At 38.4% G+C, this 26,346-nt stretch overlaps 1 protein-coding gene and 1 non-coding gene across 4 annotated transcripts in view; both read left to right on the forward strand.

The window, feature by feature from the left end:
• Positions 1 to 7,441: 7,441 nt before the first annotated feature.
• LOC132297762 (small nucleolar RNA R71) lies at positions 7,442 to 7,548 on the forward strand. Its single transcript, XR_009479399.1, has one exon. It is a non-coding gene; the product is annotated as a small nucleolar RNA R71 (small nucleolar RNA).
• Positions 7,549 to 12,462: 4,914 nt separating this feature from the next.
• Positions 12,463 to 26,346, forward strand: part of LOC132295480 (transmembrane 9 superfamily member 2-like) — a 33,617-nt gene continuing 19,733 nt past the window's right edge. For 2 of the 3 annotated variants that reach the window (XM_059793766.1, XM_059793767.1), the window contains exon 1: positions 12,505 to 12,645. In XM_059793766.1, the coding sequence (XP_059649749.1) occupies positions 12,613 to 12,645 (33 nt within the window). In that variant the 5' untranslated portion in view covers positions 12,505 to 12,612. Of the gene's footprint in view, positions 12,646 to 26,346 lie in introns of all 3 variants that reach the window. The other variant, XM_059793768.1, reaches the window with a different exon arrangement.

Genomic DNA, 26,346 nt, shown 5'->3' on the forward strand with positions numbered 1-26,346 from the left:
AAGTGGCATTCTAGCCGAGTGCCAGGCACTTAAGCAAGATCAGTGGCAGCTGGCACCATAAGCTGAACGCCAGACACTTGCTAAAAATTTAAAGCCAAGTGGCAAGTGGCATTCTAGCCGAGCGCCAGGCATTTAAGCAAGACAAGTGGCAGCTGGCACCATAAGCCGAACGCCAGACACTTGATATAAAATGAAAAGCCAAGTGGCAAGTGGCATTCTAGCCGAGCGCTAGGCACTTGAGCAAGAAGAGTGACAGCTGGCACCGCAAGCCGAACGCCAAGCACTTGCCATAAACAAGCACACGACAAAGTTAATATAAAAGAAAAGAGAGAAAAGGTATATATGTATTGAAAATAGGTTGAACAGAGCACAACACAAAGGAAAAAGGGAAAAAGAGTTCTGTCATTTCATTCATAATAAGCATTGAGTTTACAAAAAATGAGATATTCAAGTCACATTGTTACAAAAAAGTATGGAATCGAAGAGTCCGGAGGAGTCCTAGCTAGCTGCCTCAGTACCGACAGCATCCTGGTTGTGCCGACCCGCCTCCTCGGTCCCATCAGCCGTCTCACCCTCACGAGGTGGGGAATCAAGATGAATGACAGAATCATTCTGCTGGGGGTCAACGTCTGCAGTGGCTATGGGAGGTACCACAGTTGACGATTGAGGAGCGGTTAGAGGCAGAGCGGTAGGAGGAGCTGTAATGATCCTTGAGGAAGCAATGTCCTGGTACTCATCAAATATGCGCTCCGCTTCGGTGGGTTCTGGGTCAACATAGACCCCCAGAGGGTCGATCCCTTAATCCTTGTCGACCTCATCTGGAGTGGAGCTGGTCTGTCCCTCATCCGGAACTCGGTCGGAGAAACCTTCTCGGAATCCTTGAGCATATCTAAGAGTGCCGACCCTTGAGAACCGAGCATGAAGAGCCAGCATCCCACCGTTCACTCTGCTGATTGTATCAATCAGAGCGGTACGCTCGTCCAGAGCTCTCTTCTCAAAAGCCATCCGAGCAGACTGTTCATCAGCTAGAAGGCGCTGGAGCTCTGCCTTTTCGTCTCTGATTGAATCACGCTCAGTCTGCCAGACGCTCTTTTCAAGCTGGAGGGCATCCTTCTCATCCTGAAGAGAGTCGTTCTCCTTCTTCTAGACATCTCTTTCTTGTTCAGTTTTTTCAAGCCGAGCCAGTACCTCGGTATTCTTGCTGGCGAGAAGGTCTTTTTCTTTATTGGCCACCTCCAGGCTATCAGAAAACTTACGAGCCCTGGTGTTCCCCATCTCTACCTGCTTCTGCATAGCCATCATTCCGAATAAAGTCTGCATAGATGTACATTAATAACGGTTAAGCCAATAGTCAGGTCGGGCGAAGGCAAGACCAAATAATATGAGAGAATTCATGAGTTGGAAAATAAAAGTCACATCCATGGCAGATTGGGGAAAGCGGCTGAACACATCCTTCTGGGATAGGCCTTTCGCCGCCTCAAGGTCTTTCGGAGTCCATATGCTCCTATAGTACGCCATGGCGGTCTGGCCATCCTTCAGCATGGTCTCGTTCGGTTTCACGAACGTCCCATCCGTTCGGGTGTACCGAGGGGCCCATGGTGGTAAAGTGGGAAGAGAAGGGGAGCCTGAAGCAGAAGCAGAGGCACCAGCTGCAATAGGCCCGGAGGGGGCAGGAGCTCTGACCGAGCGATGCAAGAGAGCACCCGGCCCGGAGACCCGGGTTCTTCTTATGAGAGGTTCCTCCTCAGGATCGACTCCACTGTCAGGATGAGGCCTTTTGCCTCGTTCTTTGTCCCGAGCGCCCCCCGCGGCAGCAGGGGCTGTGGTAATTTGGGGAGACGCGCTCGGGTTGGCAGCAGGGGTGCTGACAACAGAGTCAATAGCCACCGTGCTCGGGATAGTGTCAGAGATGGTGGCTGAGGAAGAGGCTGATGCAGGAGAGGAGGTTGCCCCAGCAGCAGGAGTGGCTGGGGGAGTATTTTTCTTCCTGCCAAAAGAAGGAATCTGAAGCCTGCTCATGTTGTAGCCGAGGGATGAGAGCGCTAGGAGGTTGTCTGAAGTGAGGAGGTCTGAGCAGGAAGGAATATCGTTCAGAACGTATTTCTTCAAGTAATTACTCTTATCCCTGCAAACACTGTGGCTCAAGTCATCACAAGGTATTCCTAAGGAGCGGCATAAGAAAGTACAAAAGCGGGGAACACATGTTTCGCAGGGGCAATCATGTTTGTGGGATTTGAATTTCTTATATGAGGAAACAGAACAGACGCCAAAAGCGCTCAGGATTGGGTAACCCTCTGCAGCCGGCAAAGACCAAGCCCCACTAATGCCCACGATGTTATCCCTCCAACCCTTTTTAGATTTTATTGTGTCCGTACATATGGACATCTTCTCGAACGGGTAGAGGTGGTAGAAGGGCTCGTTAGTTCGGATCTTACTGACCTTATAACACAGAAGAAGATCTATGAGGTCAAGGTCCAGAATTCTGTCATGAATCAGCAGAAGCATAACGGATATGATTTTAAAGAAATTGGGGTTTACCTGCAGGGGGGATATCCCCAGTCTATTGAAGACATAACTAAAGAAGGGGTGCAGAGGGAACCTAACGACGTTCAGTTGAAGGTTCGTAAATAAAACTTCGCCGGGCAGGAGGCCGGCACCGGTCATAATATTAACATCCTTAGGGCAAACCCTAACTTCGATGTTGTCAGGAAGTCTAAGTCTCATACGAAGAACATCTAGATCTACAACCATGGTGGAAGTGTTTGAAGGATCTAAAAGGGGTAAAAAGAAGCCTGCCGAAAGTAAAAAGGAACAAAACTAACCTCTGAGGTAGAAAGCAACAAAGAGCACTGCAAGACCGCTGGAAGAACGACTCTTGAAGGATTTCACCGGAAAAAGCTTAGCGCTGTTCTAAAAAGAGAGAGATTTGACTGATGATGGAGACGGTAAAAAGGCATGGAGTGGTATTCTAGAGCCTTATAAAGGCGAGGGGGACCCGAGGGCCGAAGCGTCAGGAAGGTGAGAAATTCATCGAGCCCCGGAACATTGATTCTGGATCTGACCATCCGTTCCCCCATGTGGGTTTCTCGAGCCGTCAACGTCATGATGAGACGCCTTCAATAATTACCCCCTTATTAAACAAGGGGTAATTATGGAGGCAGTTGAGGAGGCCCGATAGGACATGGGCCGGATATGACTTGCAAACGCGGCATTTAGTCCGTACAGGTGGGTCAAGCCCATAAAAAGGCACTACCATATGGGCCGAACGCGCATAGGCCCATCAAAGAGGACCGGGACTCATGGAGGAACGGGCCTAGATCCAGCAGTCCATCGACATTTGTAAATCTCTATAAATAGGAGGAGTAAGGTAAAGAAAGGGGGATCTTTTTGGGTTGAGATATAGGAACTCTAGAGAGAGAGGGGGAGAAGGAATTTCTTGTATCTTCAGTGCTACTGTCTTGACGCGAGCCATTGTCTGCAAATAGAAATTCAAGAGTTAGTGCCAGCATATATAGAATATAAAGCACAATATAGAAACATGTATGTCAATTAAGATAGACAAAACAAAATATTGCATGAATCTATGCAAGTGGCAGAATATGAAACATGCTAAACAATGTAAGTATAAAATGCATCCAATGTGGACTATCACAGGCATTGGGCATATATAAGGCAACATGAACATAAGATAAGATGAATGAAGTGTGTATATAAAATCTGTGAAATTCGATCGATCAGAAAAAGAAATGAGATCGATCACAAAAGTTGGATCGATCAAAGGTTGGGTTGGATCGATCGAAGATTGAGTTAGATCAATCACAAAATTTGGATCGATCGAAAATTAGTTGGATCGATCGCAAATCTTCGATCGATCATAAATTTGTTCGATCGATCGAATAGTGCGACGATGAAACCCTACAGTCACAGATCTGTGACTTTTGAAGCGTGGGGCCCACACGAATGAGTTCGTGGGCCCTCTAACAACACAAATCAAGCCTAAATGCACTCCAAACGTGGCCCAAACACCCAAATCTAACAAAATCTTCAAAATCTATGCACACATATACATATATATGTATATATATAGACATGGATGCTAAAGATTTGAGAATGGAAGATTCAACATGAAAGCAACATGATTATGACATTTGAAACAAATATTGATGCATGAGAGTTTCAAATCTATGGGAGGATGTCTCGGATCTTACCTCAAGAGAGTGAGAGAAGTGGAGAACAACGGAGATGAACTGAGATGAAGAGGATGGAGATGAACTGAGATTCGAGATGCTTGGATCTCGCCGGAGGGGTTGACGGAGCTTGGAGAGATGATTCACAGTGAAGAGGGACGAGAGGCTAGGGTTTGGTGAGTGAGATCGATCCAAATGATTGATCTCAAGACCCTTGGATCTGTTTTTAAAAACATTTCCCGACTAGTTCGATCGATCGAAGATGAGTTGTGATCGATCGAATTTTGATGAACTCCTTTCAAAGTATTTTTGGATTTTTGGTTTTTTGAAATTTGCAAAAATAAAATTAAAAATTAAAAATTGGAAAATAAAGTAAAATAAAATATTTTTGATTTGATTTTATTTTTTTCTTTTTTTTTTAATTTTTATTTTTGGAAAGTTGAAAAGTCAAATTAAAGTCAAAATTGTGAAATGAAAGAAATGAGATCGATCGAAACAAGACTTCAATCGATCAGACAAAGGTAAGAATATACAGGTTCTTGGTTCCAAAATTGGCTAAGTGCTGGAACTTGAGATTGATCTAACCTCAAGGTTGGATCGATCGAATATTTTCAGATCGATCTTGAATTGAATTCGAACGATGGGACAGAGAGCTGAAATATGCAGGTTTATGCAGGCCCAAAATTTTTCTAGGTGTTGGATCATCAGATCGATCAGACTTGAGGTTGGATTGATCGAAGATCTCTGATCAATCTAAGAATAAGTTCGAACGATGGGACAGAGAGGTGATTTTGGATGCAGGTGAATGCAGGCTCAAATTTTGGCTAAGTGTTGAGTGTAATCCACAGTTCGATCGATCGAACTCCAATGTGAGATCGATCGAACTTTGCCAAATGCTCAATTATGACATAAAAGCTTATGCAATCCTTACCAAAGTTCCTTTCAATGCATGTGAACCTAAAACAAGTATCTAAACTTCGTAAGAAACAAAATGAAAGATAGAAATGGGGGAGGAAGAGGGTTTTGACACCCTACGAATGCCTTTTTGCTAGTCTTTTACGTCTCTAGCAAGACATTGGGCTCTTTTAGCCCGGATCAAAGATCTTGTAATGCATCCCCTCCTTGTTGGGGTGATAGATGCTTTGAACTCCACCCAACAAATGGTCCTTTGAAGAACTTGTTGGATCAAGCTCAAAAGAAGCTTTTGATCCTTTGTCTATGCAATCAAAACCTTTGGGCTTCCATGCCCTTTCAAAGCAAGAATTTGAAACAACACTTTGAGAATGCAAGGTTGAAGACGATCCTTTGGAAGTTTTGGTTTTACATAAAAGCTCATTTCCTTGACATTGAAGATCATGACATTTTTCTACAACATTGACCTCTTCTTCATATTTACCTTTATGTGACCAAATGAAATCTTCATTACCCCCGTCCTACAATTGATGTTGGCATTAGCGGTTGCCAAGAAAGGACGGCCAAGGATAACGGGAATTTGGCTCTTAGGATTGGAAACCGGTTCCGTGTCAATGACAATGAAATCAACCGGGAAGAAGAATTTATCAATTTTAATCAAAACATCCTCAATGACACCCTTAGGTTTCTTAATGGATCGGTCAAGTTGCAAAACTACCGACGTTGGTTTTAATTCACCTATGCCCAATTTAACATAGACCGAATATGGAAGAAGGTTAACATTTGCTCCTAAGTTAAGAAGTGCCCGATTAATGATATGATCACCAATGATGCATGATGTAGTGGGTGAACCGAGGTCCTTAAACTTTGGAAGAGTGTTATGTTGCAAAATTGAGCATACTTGCTCGGTCAAAACCACTTTTCTTGGTGCTTGGCTCTTGTTCTTCCGCTTTTGGGTGCACAAGTCTTTTAAGAATTTGGTATAAGCCGGAATTTGCTTGATTGCATCCAAAAGTGGAAGATTGACTTTCACTTGCCTAAACATTTCCATGATTTCATTGGTTTTTGCCTTTTGCTTGTCTTTTGAAATGGACCCTTTTAAGGCATCCGGAAATGGAATTTTTGGTTCAAACACTTTTTCAAAATTTTCTTTTGAACTCTCTTCAACACAAGAAGTTTTCGAATCATTTTGTTTCAAATCATTTTTCAACAAAACTTCTTTCTCAACATCATTTTTCAAGACTTCTTTTTCAAACACATTTTTTAAAACTTTCTCATTTGCAAGATCATGTGTATGCAATGAAGGAGGAATGGGATGTGAAACGAGACGGGTGGGAACTTGAGGTTGCACCGGTTCACTCTCTTCATTGGATATTTCAACTTGATTGTCCACAACTCTACCACTCCGCAAGGTAGTCACCGCATTAACATGTTCAATGGTATGCCCTTCCGATGAGGAATGGGTTTCCACAACACATTGTTGCTTAGGTGGGGCATTAATAGGCATCTTTCCCTTCTCTCTTGCATTAAGAGTGCTTACTATTTGCCTTACTTGGGTTTCTAGCTTAGCAATGGATTGAGAGTGAGAATGAAGTAATTGTGTGTTTGCCTCAAGAGTGCCCAAAGCATTCAAAACTTTTTCTTCAAAGGCGAGACTTCTAGTATTTCCTTAAGAATAAGATTGGTTGGGGAAATGAGAGTTAGCAAATTGATTCACTTGTGATTGATAAGGTCTATAACCTTGGGATTCTTGGTTTTGAAGTGGAGGTGGAATGTATTTCCCTTGGAAACTGCCTTGAGAAGGGTTTGAGCCCTCTCCTTAGTTTTTCCAAGAGAAATTAGGATGATTCCTCCAACTTGGATTGTAATGAGTACCATAAGGATTGCTCCCTTGGTTCACAAAAGTTGCATTGACTTGTTCATTAGGTTCATTTTGCACTTGTCCACGAGGACAATGAGAAGTAGAATGAAGAACACTAGAACAAGTCATATAAGTTTCATTTGATGCACGATGAGAATGGTTAGGAAATGAAGATACTTGGTTCGCCGAGTGTTGGTTGATCAAGAATTGATCAAACCTTTGAGCTAAAGACTTCATTTCGGCACCTATTTCATTTGAATAGTCGACTTGATGTAAGCCAACACTCTTCCTACCTTGTGAATTTCTACTATTCTTGGATGATAATGTTCTATGCAAAGAATTTTCACTCATACTTTCATAAAAACGCCACACGTTATCCTCATGCCTATCAATGTATGAGCCACCTATGGAAGCATCAACCATACCCTTATAGTTGTCTGATAAGCTCTCAAAGAAATATTGAACTAATTGCCATTTGGGCATGTTATGATGTGGACACTTCTTAAGCAATTCATTGAAGCGCTCCCATGCCTCATGAAATGTTTCTCCATCCCCATGTGAAAATTCTCAAATTGAGGTTCTCATGGCATTGGTCTTAGAAACTGGATAGTACTTCTTCAAAAACTCTTGTTGCATTTCTGCCCAAGAAGTGATTGAAAAAGGCCTAAGATTGTTAAACCAATATTTTGCTTTGTCCTTTAAGGTGAATGGAAAATTTTTGAGTCTTAAGACCTCTTTCGGTATGTCCGTATATTTTACAGTGGAACATACTTCAAAAAACTCATCCAAATGCTTGTAAGGTTCTTCACTAGGAAGTCCATGAAAGTTAGGAAGCATTTGAATAATTTGTGCTTTAATTTCATAATGATGTGCTCTAAATGGTGGCAATTGAATGCATGTGGGTGCATTATATTCATTAGGCATATAGTGATCTCTCAAAGCAAGTGGTGGATTAGCTACTTGAGGTGCAACATGAACACCTTGGTTTTGAATTCCTTGATTAATGATGGGAGGTTGTGGAGCATACATTGGCCTTGGCATTCCATATGGAACTTGGCCTTGTTGTTGTGGTGGTTGGATGAATGGCCTTGGCATGCCTAATGGTACTTGCATGTTTTCATTGTGCACATTGGGATGAAGGATACCTTGTTGGTCTATGTGACCAAGGTCCTCAATATAGTCATCATTATGGTCATCCACTGATAGATTAGTTCTATTTGAACTTCCTCTTCCCCTAGGATTTCTAATTATGGATTCAAGATGCAAATCAAGAGGGACAAGAGTTGGTCTCAATGAATGACGTCCATGCATGCACAATGCAAAACAACAAACACAAAGAATGACACACACTTCACCTTCACAACAATGCAATTAAACTTCCTCCACAAACACTTGACCCATATTCCTATGCTTTAACAAAGATGATGTAAAGAACAATAAAATAGCCTCCACGCGGGCTCACGATTTATCTAAGAATTGAATTACAGGCCTCCACGCGGGCCGACGATTTAACTAAGGGATTGAGTAAAGAAAGTCTCACAAAGGTCCTTAAGCACTTCAACTCCAAATTTAAAGCTTAGCTTTGCAAATTTTTTTTTAAGTTTTTAGCATTTTTCCTTTCTTTGCTTAGCTCTTTTGCTTGGATGCTTCTTTGCTTGCCTCTTGCTCAATGCACCTTGTCAAATATGAACAAACACAATAAGTAACTAAAAGAAAAAAAAAATAAAGTAAAGACACGATCAAAAGAGTACTAATTTCTAATCGATTCCACAACTACAACGTTGCCTAATCCCCGGCAACGGCGCCAAAAACTGGTCGTGGTTGTTTCTCGTGTGTCACCTTCACCACAACAAGCTTGGAGAAGCGTGCAATTTAGGCGAGAGCCAAGTTTTACATTTATAAAAGCCACTACTACCTTTCATTATAATTATAGCTAGGGCGAGTAGGGATCGTCCCAAGGGATTGGAGTCGGAATTGATCATGGAATCGCTATTAGGGTTAGTAGGTCGAGTGATCAAGCAATTGGTTGGTTGGTTGATTAGACTAGAGAGCAATTAAATTAAACTAAGTAATCAACAAGTTGTGCAACAACATATATATCAACATGTATATACAAGATAATAAACTATCTACCATGCACAACCAAAATTGGAAACACATACAATACATGTTCTAAGTCCATAACTACTATGGCATGAAAGATGTCAAATACAAAATTTGCAACTTATTACACGAGATAGTGATATATTCAATAAGGAAAACATATTCTCATGAATATAAATATAACAACTATATTATCCAATGCTCAAAATGTAACCAAGTGAATATATAACAAGTCTAAGTTCATGATTTAAACATAAAAACAACTTCCAAAACACAATTAAATCCATGGAGCAATTAGATAGAATTTAATTAAATAAAAATAATTAAATTATCTAGATCCCAAATTAATTCCAAATAATCTCAAATTTATATATGTTGAAGGACATATCATAGTCATCACATACATAATATCAAATAACTAATTAAGTGATTAAAACACTTAAAATAAAATTAATTAAGCTAATTAATTAATTTCTTCTAGATTTTTAAACAACTCCAAATGCTCTCAAATTAACATATATTCAAGAACTCACCAAGGCCTACTTTAATATCACATTACAAGTTTATTTCATACTTGATACAATTATGTGAATTAAACTTTCACCAAAGATAAATATTAAATAAAATTTGCAATTCTTATTTAAATAATCCCAATTTAATATATATCAACCACCATACCAAAGCCTAAATTTCTAGCATGCCACAATTTAATTCTAAGTTGAATATCATTATAAGAATTAAATCTTACACAAAGAAAATAATTAAATTAAATTCTAAATTATGAACAAAAGCATGCATACAAGTTGTATAAGCATCATTAGCTGCAAGACAACAAATATATGAAATTATAACACCCCCTACCTCAATTTGAGATGAAAATTTCAAATCCCCACCGAAAGAAAAGTGCTCCGAATCTGACGATACTCCTAGGTTATGTCGGGGACAATACGGTGAACATTAAACTCAAAGAGGACATACCAAAATCCAAACTTGACCTCAAACCTGAACTCAAAAAAATGGCCAAAAAACGGATTCTAATAAAGGGGAAAGATGTGCGTCGTCAAGATAAACACATAACGCAAAGGCACTATGACTTTTTAACAAAAGGAAGGAGGTTTAATTGAGAGAAGAAGGGTGGCAGCCCCCCTTGGGCTGTCATGGCAGCTTCTGGTCGTGCATGAAGAGAGGGGAATATCACTTTTTAATTTTATAACCCCTATTTATAGGAAAACCCTAAAAGTGTCTCGAAAGGGCCCCGTCGGGTCCAGAAAAGTGAAATTTGAGCAAACGCGCTCAAACGGAAAAACTTCGTGAACAAAAAAGAACCAAAATGAGAAAATATGAACAACGGAAGAAATGACGTCGAAAACTGAGTCCTGAGCAGAGAAATATGCCCCAAACAAGTTCGCCGGTAACCGGGGCTAAAAACCTTGAAACTGGGGAAAAATGACCAAAAGACAATTCTAAGAGTTACATGACTCGACGAAAAGTGAAAATGAATCCCATACGAGGATTCAGGCTCAAAACGAGACATTTTTGCAATAACTTTCATTAATTGCACAATGGCCCTTCTAAAAATTGAAAACTGCACTAATGACCCAGAATGAAAATATCTTCCTAAAATATTTTCTTAAAATCCCTGAAATAAAATATCTTCAAAAGATATTTATGAAAAACACCCCAAGAAAAGAAAAAGATTCTGAAAAACTATGCATCCATGCCCCTATAGACACCGGGAGCAACCAGAATACTTTACTGCAAAACTAAATATACGTATTTCGTGGAAATCACTTAGAATGAAGATATTTGAAATCAAAAACCAACTCTGAGCACGAAAAGTGAGGTTGTGCCAAAAAGTGACAAACGGGGAAAAGACAAAATAGGGAAAAGGACGAAAAGTGAATAGTGTCAAAAAAAGAAAAATGTGAAAATGACTCGGTCCTTAAAAGAAGTTGTCAATTCAAAGGAAAGAGTCTCAGAAACCATTTCCAAGTACTCGAAAAGACACTAAGTGATGAAAAACTAAACACAGAATAGAAAAGACAACGGAAAAAATTTATCTGCAAAATTTAAGAAAAAAGAAAAGGAAGAAAATGACCAAGTCACATATAATTGTTGAAATCCCAAGATTGAACAGTTGACTATAGTATAAGGTTCATAGTAAAGTCAATCCCTAAGATCTTCTCTCTCTGATCTCAATCTTTATTTAGCTTAAGTTTATTTATGCTAGTGATACACACTAAATCAAACAATCTTTATCTTTGAATTAAAATAGTATTAATTGAACACTTGATAATCCACCATAGTCCCTGAGGTTCAACACCCTGTAAGTAGCCCTATCCTGCAAAGGATTCGTTCTATTGCGAGTGGTAAATATATTATCTTTGTTTTCATACACAACATAACACAACTCATCAAATCTAAGTATGGACTATCAAATCAATTGCAACTATATCAATTAAGCACCATTGTATAATTTGTGATGCCAATTTTACCCTCAAGATTACACTTGATTTTAGGGCATATATACATACAAGTTAGCAGTTGCTGAGAGAGGGGGGTAAGAGAGTTGAAAGAAGGCGGGCCAGCGGCTGAAGCTTGCGAATGGTGAACCTGAACTAGAGCAGTGGGCGATGGAGACTGAAAGATATGGGTTTTGATTTTTTGAACAATCTGAAATGATATGCCGATATAGGTAATAGGTTTTTGAACTTTTGATTCTTGCAGACAGATAGATAAACTGAAATATATGGGTTTTGAACTTCAGATTCTTGTAGATTTTGTAGTTTGCAGTTGGAGAGAGAGGGAAAGAAAGGCAAGTTCAGAGTTGAGAACGATAATAGAGATGGAGGTGATTGGGGAGGCTAAAATGATTTATCCTAAATATATAATATATATATATATATATATATATATATATTTTTTTTTTCTGGGCCTATGAATTTTGAGGTCTCATAAATTTATTTTTTAAAATATAGAAAGGCATAATAGTAAATTTATTAAAATATTTTTATTTTCTTTCTTTTTCCAAATATGATTATTATTATTATTTTTTTCTTTCATTAATCAACCAAATTCGATAGGGTATTAAAATTATCCTTTGCTTCTATACCAAACATAGCCTTAGGCTCCCACATGACTCGTAACAGTACATGTACCAACTGCACTAGGGAGAAATGCATACGGGACCTTCGCTCCATATGGCTACCCAACATCTTTAACAATTTATAGTGATGGCAAAATGGTAATTAATAGTTTCTATTAAGTAAATTAAGTTAAACAGTAGTGTCAGAGTTATTTATTCAAAAGTTAAACAGTAGGGTAATTTGAACTTCACTAATTTACGCTTTAATTTGAGATTTGTGACCGACACTGACTGATCAGTGGCAATAATGAATATCTGTGTTTTACTTATGTTTTTTCGACCGGGGCGAGGAAGAGAGTAGAAACTACTGTGAAGTTAACACAGTGCAACGCAGTCTTCAAACTCTCCATCAACGAGAATAGAACGTTGGATTGGCAAGTCTCACAAACCCTTTTGAGTCATTCATGTCTTTCTCTCCCCAAGAAGCAATTCCAAAGGTTTCTTTCCCTCTCTCTCTACTCTCTCTTCTGTTAAAGGACTTGTTTGGCTTTCTTTCTTGAAAAATATTGATTTTTTTTTTTTTTTTTTTTGTTAAAAAAAAAAAAACCTGAAATGCGTTTACAGATTACTTTGAGATTTGAGATACATTAACCAAATTTGAAGGATATTGCTTCGATTGTTTTCTTTTGTGATGAGTAGTAAGAGAAAATTTGAAGTTCAAGTTTTAAATCAATCAGTTTTGCCATTACTATAATGGTTAGTATATGAATAGTCTTTGCCAATTACTTGATGCTCGATTCTTTCTTTGGATCATCTTACCTCAACTGTGATGCTAATATAATCTGTTTGCAATGTATGATATTATTAGCCGTGCTAATAAATTTATAAATGATTAATTAATTTTAGCCATTCATTCCCTTTATTTATTTAAATTCTTAGAAACTCGGATCATGATTGGTAGTTGTGTAACCTGAGTCCAATTAGGCAAAATTTGGGTAGCAAACATTTGCCTTTAATTTAAGGAGTTCAGTTACAACTCATAAAATTGGCTGGTCTTGTTTATTTTATTCATTAAGTGACATTTTGACACACAAAAAGTCAGTCCAATTTGGTGAACTTGGATTGTTGTTAATAAGTAAAAGAGCATTCAGCCTAGACAAATGTTGGAGTAGATAAAATAATTTTGCCACTTAAATCATGAACAGAGAGCATGTTAGCTACTGAATAATTAGAATATGTAGTTAATTAACATCTCAAGTAGCTTTCATTTATTCATATATTGGTTTACTCCAAAAGCAAGTAGGCTTCGATTATCTTCCATATCCACGAACCTTCCCTGTGATTAATTTTCTGCAACCACTCATAGGCTTACAACAACATTCACTGATAGCTCAATACCAATAGTCGTACGATATATATATATATATAAAATACTAATAGTAGTGGGTACTGGGTAGTACTTTGGTGTTGAAAAGCAATAGTAATACCTGCATTATGGTCCATTTTGGAAGATTCTAGACTTTCTTATGGTAGTTAAGTGGTGATATTCTTTGGGCAATGTTGTGGTTCTGTGTTTTGATTCTGTTTGTTGAACTTGTATGCAAGCTAGGGATAGAATAGGATTATTGGAGGAAACCAACCCATCAAAATGCATGCCTTATTGAGCAATTTATGTAATTTACTAGAAGTGTAATTATGACCGAGTGAACCCCAAGTTTGGCCAGGAACAGTCTGGCTGATTTTCTGATTGAGACTCTATAATGGTCTAAAAAATAACTTCTTAGTGCAAACTTGTAAAAAGTGGTGGTCAGTGTCAGAAAGAGTTAATTTATTCTATGGTGGAAGTCTGGAAACTGTATATTTCCTGCAATTGACAAATGTGCATTGTGGAAATGTAGGTTGAATATTTGGTCCATGTCAGTAGGAATGTGAATAGCAATTTCGAGAACCAAGTTTGATTTGCTTACAGAGTAAAATTTTCTATTTGCTTCCTTTTTTCATCTGTTATGGTTTACTGAATCATTTGATCTACATTCACCTCTTTTTCGTAACCAATACATTATTAATCCTTGGCCATTGCCATTAAATTTTGAATGTATGTAAAATGTTTTAATTATTCTCAAAATCGTGTCACATGTGTAATTGGATACATGTATTTTGTTGTTTTTAGGAGTGTACTTTCATGTAGTTATCTCTCTGCTTAAATGCAGCAAATAACTTGTAATTCTTTGAGGAATGAAAGAAAGAACTTAATTGGATGAGAATTATAGGCTGTTAGTTTGAGCAGGTTTATCAAACAATGATAAGACAATCTTTACCCTCGCAGTGGAAGAAGAATGTAATAGTTGCGGACAAATAGAGCATTGCCTGATTCTCAAATGACTCTAGACCTATTTGTTTGGTGGGTAGTATATACAAATTAATAGCTAAAGTCCTTGCTTTGAGATTGAAGGGAATGATAGATGGAGTAATCTCGGAGGCCAAAAATGCATTTTTTGGCGGATGTCAACTCCTGGATTCGGTTGTGATAGCCAGTGAGTGTGTGGACTTGAGATTAAGTAGTTGGGTGCCAGGTGTGGTGCTTGACATCGAGAAGGCTTACGAACATGTGAACTTATTATTATACATGCTGGAGAGGATGGGCTGTGGCGAGAGATGGAGGAGGTAGATCTGATCTCTCAGTTTTGGTGAATGCGAGGGCACCGCCCCGGGGGGGGGGGGGGGGGGGGGAATTGTGGTGGTGGGGGTTGGCAGCTTGAGGGGATTGAGACAGAAGGACCCATTGTCCCCCCTACTGACATTATTGTGATGGAGGTTTAACAGATTAAAGAGGTGGGCCATGGATTTGGGCTATTTCAGAGGCTTCAGAGTGGGAAGGATCCCTCTGGTCAGATGGAGAACTCCCATCTTTCTTTATTGACAACACCATTGTTTTTTGTGAGGTGAACGAGGCTCATCTGAGATTCCTTCAGAGTATTTTGGTTTGTTTTGAGGCTGTGTCTAGCTTGATGATCAACCTTGGGAAGAGTGTGATTATTTTTGTAGGGGAGGTGGGGGAGATAGATTTTATTTCCGATATACTAGGGTTCGGGGTTGGAGCCTTTCCTTTGACATATTTTGTATTACCATTGGGTGCCACATCAAGGAGGGTTCTATATAGGGCCTAGTTGTTAATCAGTTTGAGAGGGGTTTTGCAGGTTGGAAGAAGCATTATTTATCGAAAAGGGGGCAAATTACTCTTTTGAAGAGTACTCTTTCGAATCGTCCAACCCTAAATTCTTTCTTTCTTCTATATACCAATTTCTGTATCAAAGAGTATTGAGAAGTTGCAGAGAAATTTCTTATGGAGTGGTGTGGGGAAGGAGTTAAAAGTATCACCTAGTCAATTGGAGAAGTTGGGCTGATTTAGCTAGGGTGTTTGGGGATTCAACACCTTGATATGTTTAACAAGGCCAAGTGGTTATGGAGGTTTGGGGTGGAGAGGCAAATTTTCTAGAGGAGGGTTATTGTTACAAATTTGGGAAAGACAGAGGTGGTTGGTGTTCCTTGGAAGTGAGACTCTAGAATTCTATCTGGAATGGGGATGGATTGTCCAAACACATTTGATTTAGAATGAAGAATGGAAGGCTTATTAAGTTGTTTTTTTTTTTTTTTTTTAGGAGAAGTGGGGCTGATTTAGCTAGGGTGTTTGGGGATTCAGCACCTTGATATGTTTAACAAGGCCAAGTGGTTATGGAGGTTTGGGGTGGAGGCAAATTTTCTAGAGGAGGGTTATTGTTACAAATTTGGGAAAGACAGAGGTGGTTGGTGTTCCTTGGAAGTGAGACTCTAGAATTCTATCTGGAATGGGGATGGATTTTCCAAACACATTTGATTTAGAGTGAAGAATGGAAGTCTTATTAAGTTTTTTTTTTTTTTTTTTTGGGGGGTGGGGGTTGGGGTGTTGTTGGTTGGTTTGGGATGAGGTAGTGTGGAGGAAGACCGATTTCAGATGCTCTCTTGAGTCTCTTTCAGATTGCGTTGAATAGGTTCTCTAAAGTGGCAGATAGCTATTGCCTTGATAGCGATAGATTGGTTTGGGACATACAGTTTATGAGACTTGGGATTTGGTGGCAGGGGTTGGCAGCTTGAGGGGATTGAGACAGAAGGACCCATTGTCCCCCCTACTGATATTATTGCGATGGAGGTTTAACAGATTGGTGAGGCGGGCCATGGATTTGGGCCATATCAGAGGCTTTAGAGTGGGAAGGATCCCTCTAGTCAGATGGAGAACTCCCATCTTTCTTCATTGACAACACAATTGTTTTCTGTGAGGTGAACGAGGCTCATCTAAGATTCCTTCAGAGTGTTTTGATTTGTTTTTAGGCTTTGTCTGGCTTGATGATCAACCTTGGGAAGAGCGTGATTATTTTTGTAGGGGAGGTGGGGGAGATAGATTCCATGTCCGATATACTAGGGTTCGGGGTTGGAGCCTTTCCTTTGACATATTTGGTTTTACCATTGGGTGCCACATCAAGGAGGGTTCTATATAGGGCCTAGTTGTTAATCAGTTTGAGAGGAGATTTGCATGTTGCAAGAAGCATTATTTATCGAAAAGGGGGCAAATTACACTCTTGAAAGTACTCTTTCGAATCTTCCAACCTACTTTCTTTCTTTCTTCTATATACCAATTTCCGTACCAAAGAGGATTGAGAAGTTGCAGAGAAATTTCTTATGGAGTGGTGTAGGGGAGGAGTTTAAGTATCACCTAGTCAATTAGAGAAGTTGGGCTGATTTAGCTAGGGTGTTTGGGAATTCAGCACAAAGAAAAGTGACCATAAGGCCACGCCACAAGTCAAAACTCACATACCGAACACATATATGTTTAAAAAGGCCAAGTGGTTATGGAGGTTTGGGGTGGAGAGGCAAAATTTCTGGAGCACTTTTATTTGTTGCAAGTTTGGGAAAGACAGAGGTGGTTGGTGTTCCTTGGAAGTGAGACTCCTGAGTTCTATCTGGAATGGGGATGGATATTCCAAACACATTTGATTTAGAGTGAAGAATGGAAGGCTTATTCAGTTAGGTTTTTTTTTTTTTTTTTTTTTTTTTTTTTTTTTTTTTTTTTTTTTTTTGGGGTTGGAGGGGGGGGGGGGGGGGGGGTGGAGGAAGACCGATTTCAGATGCTCTCTTGAGTCTCTTTTGAATTGCGTCGAACAGGTTCTCTAAAGTGGCAGATAGCTATCGCTTTTATAGCAATAGATTGGTTTAGGACATACAGTTTATGAGACTCAAGATTTGGAGGTGAAGGATCTTGTGTGTCTCTTGGCCTTCTTGTATAGCCAACAATTAGGTGGAGAGGGGAGGATGAGTGGATTTGGGTGGCTGCTTCTCTTGGGAGAATGGAGGTTTTCTCTTTCTATAGGAGATTGGTGGTGGTGCAGGGCCTTTCTTTTCCTTGGAAGGCTGTTTGGCTCACTAAAGGCCCATTGAAGGTGGCTTTCTTCGGATGGACTATAGTCGCGGAGAGGATACCGGCAATTGATAAATTGAGGAGGAGGCAGATTATCGTCAACTGGTGCTTCATGTATAATAGGGACGGGGAGTCAGTGAATCATCTCCTTCTTCATTAACTAGGCTAGGGAAGGATGGGATCTACTTCTTGCCTTGTTTGGAGTTAGTTGGGTCATGTTGTTTGAAGTTAGTTGGGTCATGCTAGTTTCCAAGAGAAGCATGCTTGAAGCTTGGACAGTGTGTATAGTGGGGAGGCAAGCTCGAGATGCTTGGAGGGCTGCACCCTTTTGTTTATGGTGGGGGTTATGGCAGGAGAGAAATAGGAGCTTTGAAGGGGACGACACTTGTAATGACCAGTTCTATTTTTCAATGCATGGGGACGCGTGCCATGAAGTACCAGGAGTTTTTTTGGGTCGTTTCTTCGTGTTTGGGACCTTTAGAAACTCATTTGAGTTCATTTCGGGCTTTTTCGATTTTGTGCTTGTGAGGTCCCGTGTGAGCCCAACTTGGAATTTGGTGTTCAGGAATTTTCCAGATATCGTTCATTTATCTTATTTTATTTTTGGACACGCGTTTTACACTGCATTTCATTATTTCCGGGTGTTCGGGACTTTAGTGGACCATTTTCATGTTGAAGTGGGAAGCGGGACCCGCACGTTGACCATGAGTATATAAGGAAGACTTAGTGCATTGTAGGCCACATTTTTCAGATTTTCCTTCTCTCTCTAGTCGTGCCTTTCTATCTCTCCCTCATCCTCCTTCCTTCTTCATCTTTCACCATTTTTACATACTTGAGCTTGGGTTTTGATCTAGTTCCCTTGGGAATTTGATTATGCCTTAAGAGAGAGAGAACGAGCATGATGAGAGCTATCTTGCCATGGTTTTTATTTTTGATTTGGCAGACATTGGGATTTTGGGTCTAGCCAAGAGATTGGATTTTGGGGCAGCTCTAAGAGGATTTTTACTTTCCTTCACCTCCTCTTTCATCCTACAAAGCTAGCTTCGCAAGAGAGGCATTTCGGGTTTGGTGGAAATAGGATTTTCATCCTAATTTGCGGTAGGGATGTCTAATTCATGGAGTCTTGGGTTATTTGTGAGTTTTTTTTTCTTACTTAGTTGGTGGTACTCACACACTCATGCTTCCAGTGAGGCTCGAACCCCTTACCTCTCTTTGAGAAGTAGGAGCCTGATACCGCTAGGCTACTAGCCCATTGGTTATTTGTGAGTTTTTCCTTGCCTATGGCCCTATGTTGTGTAGTAGCATGCTAGTATGGATTATGTCAAGTTATGATATCTTGTATAGTTTGTTTACTTGATGGATTGGTGATTCTCTTAACGATAAACGATGAATTTATGGATGAATTATGCTAGCATGTAAATTTGCATGTCTTGTTGCTATAACATGTCTAATTGTCTAAGTTTCCCTACTTAAGTTATTTTTAGTTATGATGATGTTATTGAGCTAAGCTATAAATGTTAATATTACACGCTATCTTGATATTTTGGTTGATAACATGCTAGTATGGACTATATGATTGTGTTGATATGGGGAAGCATGCTATATGTTTGATGAATTGCCTCTTTGAGACTATGTGTTGAAGATAAAATCGTAAAGTGATGTAGGACAATTTTATTAGATTTTATATTATTTTTATTTTTTTTATAAATTTTAGGGAGTTTAATTTTAGGTTTTTAATTTCCTTGTACCATTAGTTTCTTTATATTTTTAGTTTACTTGAGCATTAGTTTCCTTTATAGTTGTAGGGTTTTATTTATTATAAAAACATGTACTGCGCTAGCAGAAAATTCTATCAACAATATTTCAGAATTCTATATGAATTTTCTTTTCCTTGTGGATTCAAGGTACCCTATCTTGTGGATTCTTGATAACTCCCGTTACTTGTGAACGTCTTTTCGCTTCCGCTACGTTAGTTTGTATCGGAGCCTTGATTTACCTTAGGCTGACAACGATTGCTCGTTTTGGTAGCACCAACTTTGTCGATGATGATCGCAAAGTGAAGGCCCCTTGGGCAGCTATGCATACCTAAGATCGGTTCGTAGCAATTGGTTTTGGAATTGGCGGTAACCAGGTTCGTGGTTCAGTTCAAGTTCGTGCTGATGATGTGTTTCGCAGCCAACTGAATATGAATTATGTTCCTCTTTATCCACGTAGGCCTCCAGCCTATGTGGATTATTCCAATGATGAGGAGTTCGGATTCAGTGATCGAGGTAGACATGATAGAAAGTGTAGATATCCGAATAATCATGAATTTCAAGTAAAAGTTGATTTACTTACTTTCCATGGAAGTATTGGTTTTTGAAGATGTCTTAGATTGGCTTGAAGAAGTTGAAGAATTTTTTGAGTATTTTGAGATACCTGAAAATAAGCAAGTTTTGCTTGTTGCCCTTTAAATTGAAAGGATGGGCTTCAGCTTGGTGGGAACAAATACGCACTAACCGGATGAGGCAAGGAAAATAACATGTGCAGTTATGGTACAACATGAAATGATTGTTCATGGCTAAATTTCTACACCAAATTATGAGGAAATAATGTATCAAAAATATCGGAATTGTCGGAAAGAGAGTCCATCTGTCAAAAAGTATACAAAGAAAATTTACAAGAAAGATAGCGGCATCAAGGATAATAATAATTTTGTTAAGGCAACGACTGATATTATTAAGGTTGATCAAGAGCAAAATTATGTTGCTTCACCTATTGTAGTTGAAAAGATGAAGTCAAGGATGTGAAAACATTAATTCCTTTGCAAGAGTTGATTGATGTAGAAAAGCGCTTTAGCTGAACAAAAGAAGAAGATGGTGACAAGGAGTTTTATGTTGAAATTGAGTAACAAGAATTAATTGATGATCAGCGAGTTAATAAATTTTCCAAATCAGATGCCCAAGACGGTATGGAAGAAATTAGTCTTCAAATTGGTGAAGTATCATTATTTGAGCAGATTGTTAATGAAGAATCATTTATTTTGGAATGAAACTCCTCATGGCAATGGAAAGTATGATTTTGTAGTAGGTGAGATTTCATGTTATTTGAAGCCAATCTCGAGGACGAGTTTTTTTGAAGTAGAGGAGATTGATGTAGGACAATTTTATTAGATTTTATATTATTTTTATTTATTTGTTTCTTTTCATAATTTTTAGGAAGTTTAATTTTAGGTTTTTAATTTCCTTTAACCATTAGTTTTTTTTTTTATATTTTTAGTTTACTTAAGCATTAGTTTCCTTTATAGTTTTAGGAATTTATTTATTAAAAAAACGTGTAAGACGTGATGGCAGAAATTCATTCAATTTTATCAATAATATATTAGAATTTCCCGTTAATTTTCTTCCAGTTTGTGGATTCAAACTATCCTATCTTGTGGATTCAAGATAACTCTCGTTCCTTGTGAACGTCTAATCACTTCCCGCTACATTAGATGGTAACTAGAAGTAAAAGTAAGTAAATCGAGTTTTTTTTTTGAAACTTACGATTGTTCGGATATCTATAATTTCTATCGCCTCGATCAACTGCAACTTCTCTAAATTTGATCCTCTCATCATCGAAAGAATCCACATAAGCTGGAGGCTTACGTGGATAAACAGGAACATAATTCATGCTCAGTTGGCTACAAGACACATCAGCAGCGCAAACACAATCAAGTTCCTGTTGTAGCAGTCATGCTTAAAAAGGGTGCTTCAGCTTGGTGGGAACAGGTAAAGACTAATCGTAGGAGGCAATGAAAACAGCGTGTACAATCATGGTCAAAGATAAAAAGGTTGTTAATTGCTAAATTTTTACCACCAAGTTATCAGCATATGTTGTACAACCGACATCAAGATTGCAAGAAAGAGACTTAATTTATCTACAAGAAGGAGAATGGAGATGATTTTTTTTGGAGATGAATTTTGATTGTAAGCAAAATTTTGTTAATGTTGGGGAAACGGAAGTTTTTAAAACTTTATGAGGGATTTTCAAATAAAGATGTTGATTCATGTGTAGAGACAAGTTTTATGTATAAAGAACATGATGATACATTCAATTAGAGATAGAAAACTTACATCAAGGTTTGAGTAAACCTTAGATCTTTCCTCTAAAGTGAATGTTCTCACTTATTGTAGATCCCTTTGCTAGATGCCTTCTCCTTGAATCTCCATCTTCTTGGTAATGGTCTTGCCTTTAGGAATCACCCATAAGCCTCCATGAATGACCTTGGAAAACTAAGCTTGTGGGAGCCTCCATTAGATGAGAACACTAACCCTAAAACTCTAGAGAGAGAAAATATTTTATTGTCCTCTAAAATTATTTTACAAAACATAACCTAAAATATACATGGACTCCATGTATATATAGGCAACATAAAAATAATAATTAAAGACATTATATTTTTCTCAATCTCTAAAACTAATGTGATATCTCAAATCTAATAGGATTCCAATATCAAGTTGGGCTATGAGTGATAATCTTTTGGGCTTATTATTTTATTGGCTACAATGAATTAATAATTGGCCCGTTCCATGGATCCAATTAAATTAATTAATCAATTAATTTCTACTCCACTAAAAGAAATTAATTGAACTCCAATTAAATAATAAATAACCTCTAAGTCAATGTTGCACTTTGACACGCATAATTAGTTATCGGATAAATAAAGCCATCAATCTGACTACTTAATTAATATATTTATTTTGGTACCTTTGATTATTTCCAGCTTGATCACAATAAAACATTTGTTTGACAAAAATAATAATTTAAATAAATAAATATATAATAAATTATTTTGTCTAAAAACACACGAAGGCCTTCAAATTTACTTTGTGATCAACCATAATCAATACAAAATAAATACAAGTAGCAACGATGCAAATATTGAAAATATAACCCTCTAACTATTAATTATATAATTACCCAAAGTGCCGGTTTATGGGTTTCGAAGATTCCGCCGAACAAATCAAAATAATTACTAATTAATAAAAGAGTCTATACTCGTCTCATACTTAGAGTCAAATGCCATGACGGTGACATGAAGCAATTGCATATGACGGCTCTCGCAATATATCTCAACCTAACGCGGATCCAGTTCAAGTCTTAGTTAATAATGAGTCCATTTATAATTACCGACTATGAACAATTTGTGATTACTATTTATATTTATGTATTGATCGCCATCACATACATATATAAATATCTCTTGTAATCAAGTGGACACTATCAATTCTATAATGAGTCGAAACATAATACCTTGAATTCACCAATTATATAAATCATAAATATTTCAGATATGTCAGGAACATGTCAGTATAATCCAAATTGGAATTTGATATGCCAGGGTATATAAATCCCAACAGTTAATTCATCTCTTGTGGTTGAAGATGATAAATTTATGCATGCTTTAGTTGCAACAGAGGCAACATCAGAGATTGTTAGCATATATGATAGCCACGATTTATGAAATGACTTACTATATTAGCTGAGATTTGATTATGCATATGTTAGCATATATGATAGTCATGATTTATGGAATGACTTACCATATTAGCAGAGATTTGATTTAGATTTGATTTAGTTTCTTTTCTTGTAATATGAGTATGTGCTCTTATTTTATCTATAAATATTAGAGTTGCGAATGGGTGATTAATAATCATTCAAGCCTTTACATATTATAAATCTTTTTTTTAATTATTTTTATTTTTATTTTTTACTTGGTATCAGAGCTAGGGTGGTCCGACTGCAATGAGGGCATTGCGAGTTCGGCACCACCTCTAATACCCATCTCGGAGGTGTTGGGCAAGCAAGGCGGTCCGACCTCAATGAGGGCGTTGCGAGTTTGGCACCACCTACCCATTCAAAAACAGTATGAGGAGACATAGTTGTTTCTTTTTTATGGTCTGAGGAGACATTGTTGATTCTTTCATCTACATTGTTTTAAACATGTGAAGGGGAATGGTCTGAGGAGACACTGTTGATTCTTCCATCTACATGTTTTAAACATGTGAAGGGAAATAGTCTATAAGGAGACATTGTTGGTTGTTTACGGTCTGAGGAGACGTGATTGGTTGTTTACGGTCTAAGGAGACTGTTAGCATTTATGATATCACGATTTATAGATAACTTACCATAATAGCCGAGATATGATAGGCCCAAATCATGGGATGTGATTTACCATATTATCTATGAGATATGATAGCCACAAATCATGTATTTGACTTTATTTACGCATATGTCTAGGCATAGAATATGCAATGATTTGATTTAGTTTCCTTTCTTGTAATATGAGCATGTGCTCATTTTATCTATAAATACTAGAGCTGTGAATGGGTCATTCATCTCATTCAAGCCTTTACGCAATTCTCTCTTTTCTCTTCTTTTTATATATTTCTACTTCGTATCAGAGCCAACACCTTTCCACACTTTTCAACAGCCTTGCTACTTGTACGACAGCTATCTTAGGCTGTTTGTGACATCGTGTGACGTTGCCTACACATGTTTTTCTGTGTTGCTGTTTTGTGATAAAAAACAGGTATTTTTAAGTTTTACAATTTCTTTTTCACTCTTCTAGGGTTGGGTAAATTGGGATAGTTGGTTTCCAACACCTAGAAGGGCTTGGGTAAAAAAAATTAGTTTACAAAGAGGTTCCGAATATTAAGAAGGAGGCTGTCTGGCTATATATAAGCGGGCAACGCTCCTTAAAAAAGGTAGGTATTTGGATTTTTCGGGAATGGTCTGAGGAGATCCTTTGATTTATTAATAGAATTTGTGGTGTTTTTGGAGTTCTTTTATTGTCGTGTGACAGATTATGGCAGATTCATGGTCCTCGACTGTAAATTCTCTTGGCTCACGTTCTGTGGGTGGTGGTGCCATTTTTCCCACCAACTCATCAGAAAATCCAGGATTTCAAATCACCACAGTGAAGTTGGATGGTTCCAACTATTTGATTTGGGCACAGTCTGCCAAGATGTTCATTGGTGGCAAAGGCAAGATTGGCTATATTACTGGTTCTGAGAAAGAGCCAGCTGAGTCAGAGAAGGCATATCCACAGTGGTTTGCAGATAACGCTATGGTTATGTCTTGGCTAGTCAATTCGATGCAACCAAACATAGCTGTTGGCTATATGTTTATGAAGATTGCTAAGCAGATTTGGGATTCAGTTCAACGCACTTATTCTCAGAGGCAGAATAATGCATGAATTTTCTAGCTGGGGCGAGATATCACCAGGATTTCTCAGGGTGACTTGACAGTTTCAGGTTACATCGCCAAGCTTCGTGCTATTTGGGAGGAGATGTCATATTATGATTCCTTCCACTCTTGGAAGTATCCAGATGATGCAGTTTTATATGCAGGAATTGTGGAGAAAAATCGAGTGTTTCAGTTTCTTGCCAGGTTAAACGACGAGTTTGAGTATGCTCGTGTTCATTTATTGGGCTTATCTTCATTCCCTACTCTTGAGGATGCATATTCCTATGTGTTGTCAGATGAGAGCCGCCGGACTCATCCATTAGGTGTTGCTTCTGTTGATCGTTCTGCTATGGCAGTTCGGATTCCCAACCTTTCAGGAACTTCACCATCCCAGTCAGTTCAGAGCACTACCACCGGTCCTCCTCTGGGACAACAACGTGGACAGTGTGACCATTGCGGAAAAATTGGTCACATCAAATCTTGTTGTTATGCTCTACATGGACGTCCATCGCAACAGAAACAACAGCCTCGATCCTTTGCACATTCTGTTACACAACCAGTCTCGTTGTCAACTCCTGACAACCCTGCCTCTACATCTTCTGCCACAGTTACCTTGACTCAAGCTGATTTGGACAAGTTCAAGCAATTCTTCAACCAAATGGAGGCATCATCTCAACCAACCTCCACTTATGCCCACTCAGGTACTATTGTGTCTACACATAGCGTATCTACATCTTCAACACCATGGATCATTGATTCTGGTGCTTCAGACAATATGACTGGTATGTCCTCACTCTTTTAATCTTATAGTATCTGCTCTGGCCAACGCAAGGTCCACCTTGCAGATGGCTCTCCATCTTCCATTGCTGGGAAGGGTCACATATCAGTTACTCCTTCATTAACTTTGTCAAATACACTTCATGTTCCAAAGTTGACTACAAATTTGATTTCTGTTAGTAGCGTTACCAAACAATTAAATTGTAGTGTAACGTTCTTTCCCTCTCATTGTATTTTTCAGGATCTGGTGTCGAAACGGACGATTGGCAGTGGGCGTGAAATGGACGGTTTATACCTGTTGGATGCTCCTTTGTCACCGCAAGCACATTCAGCTTCATTTTCTAATATTGTTTCATCTAATAAAGCCCAGCTTATGCGTTGGCACATGCGTTTAGGACATATTTCTTTAAGTTATTTGAAACATTTATTTCCTTCCTTATTTTGTAACGTGGCAGTGTCAGATTTATCCTGTGAAACATGTCATATGGCTAAACATGTTTGTTCCAATTATCCTGCTAGTAGTAATAAATCTGCTTTAACACCTTTTGATCTTGTTCATTCAGATGTGTGGGGTCCTTGCCCAGTTACTTCTAGTCTTGGATTTCGATATTTCGTGTTGTTCATTGATGATCATAGTCGTGTTACTTGGGTTTATTTTATGAAAACAAAAAATGAGGTATACACCATTTTTAAAAATTTTATGACAATGGTTCAGACTCAATTTGGTCGTACCATTAAAAAATTCCGATCTGACCAGGGTACA

This window comes from Cornus florida, unplaced genomic scaffold, assembly GCF_030987335.1.
Source record: "Cornus florida cultivar Cherokee Brave unplaced genomic scaffold, ASM3098733v1 CherokeeBrave_3.0.0_Hap2_Chr02, whole genome shotgun sequence".
NCBI lineage: Eukaryota > Viridiplantae > Streptophyta > Magnoliopsida > Cornales > Cornaceae > Cornus > Cornus florida.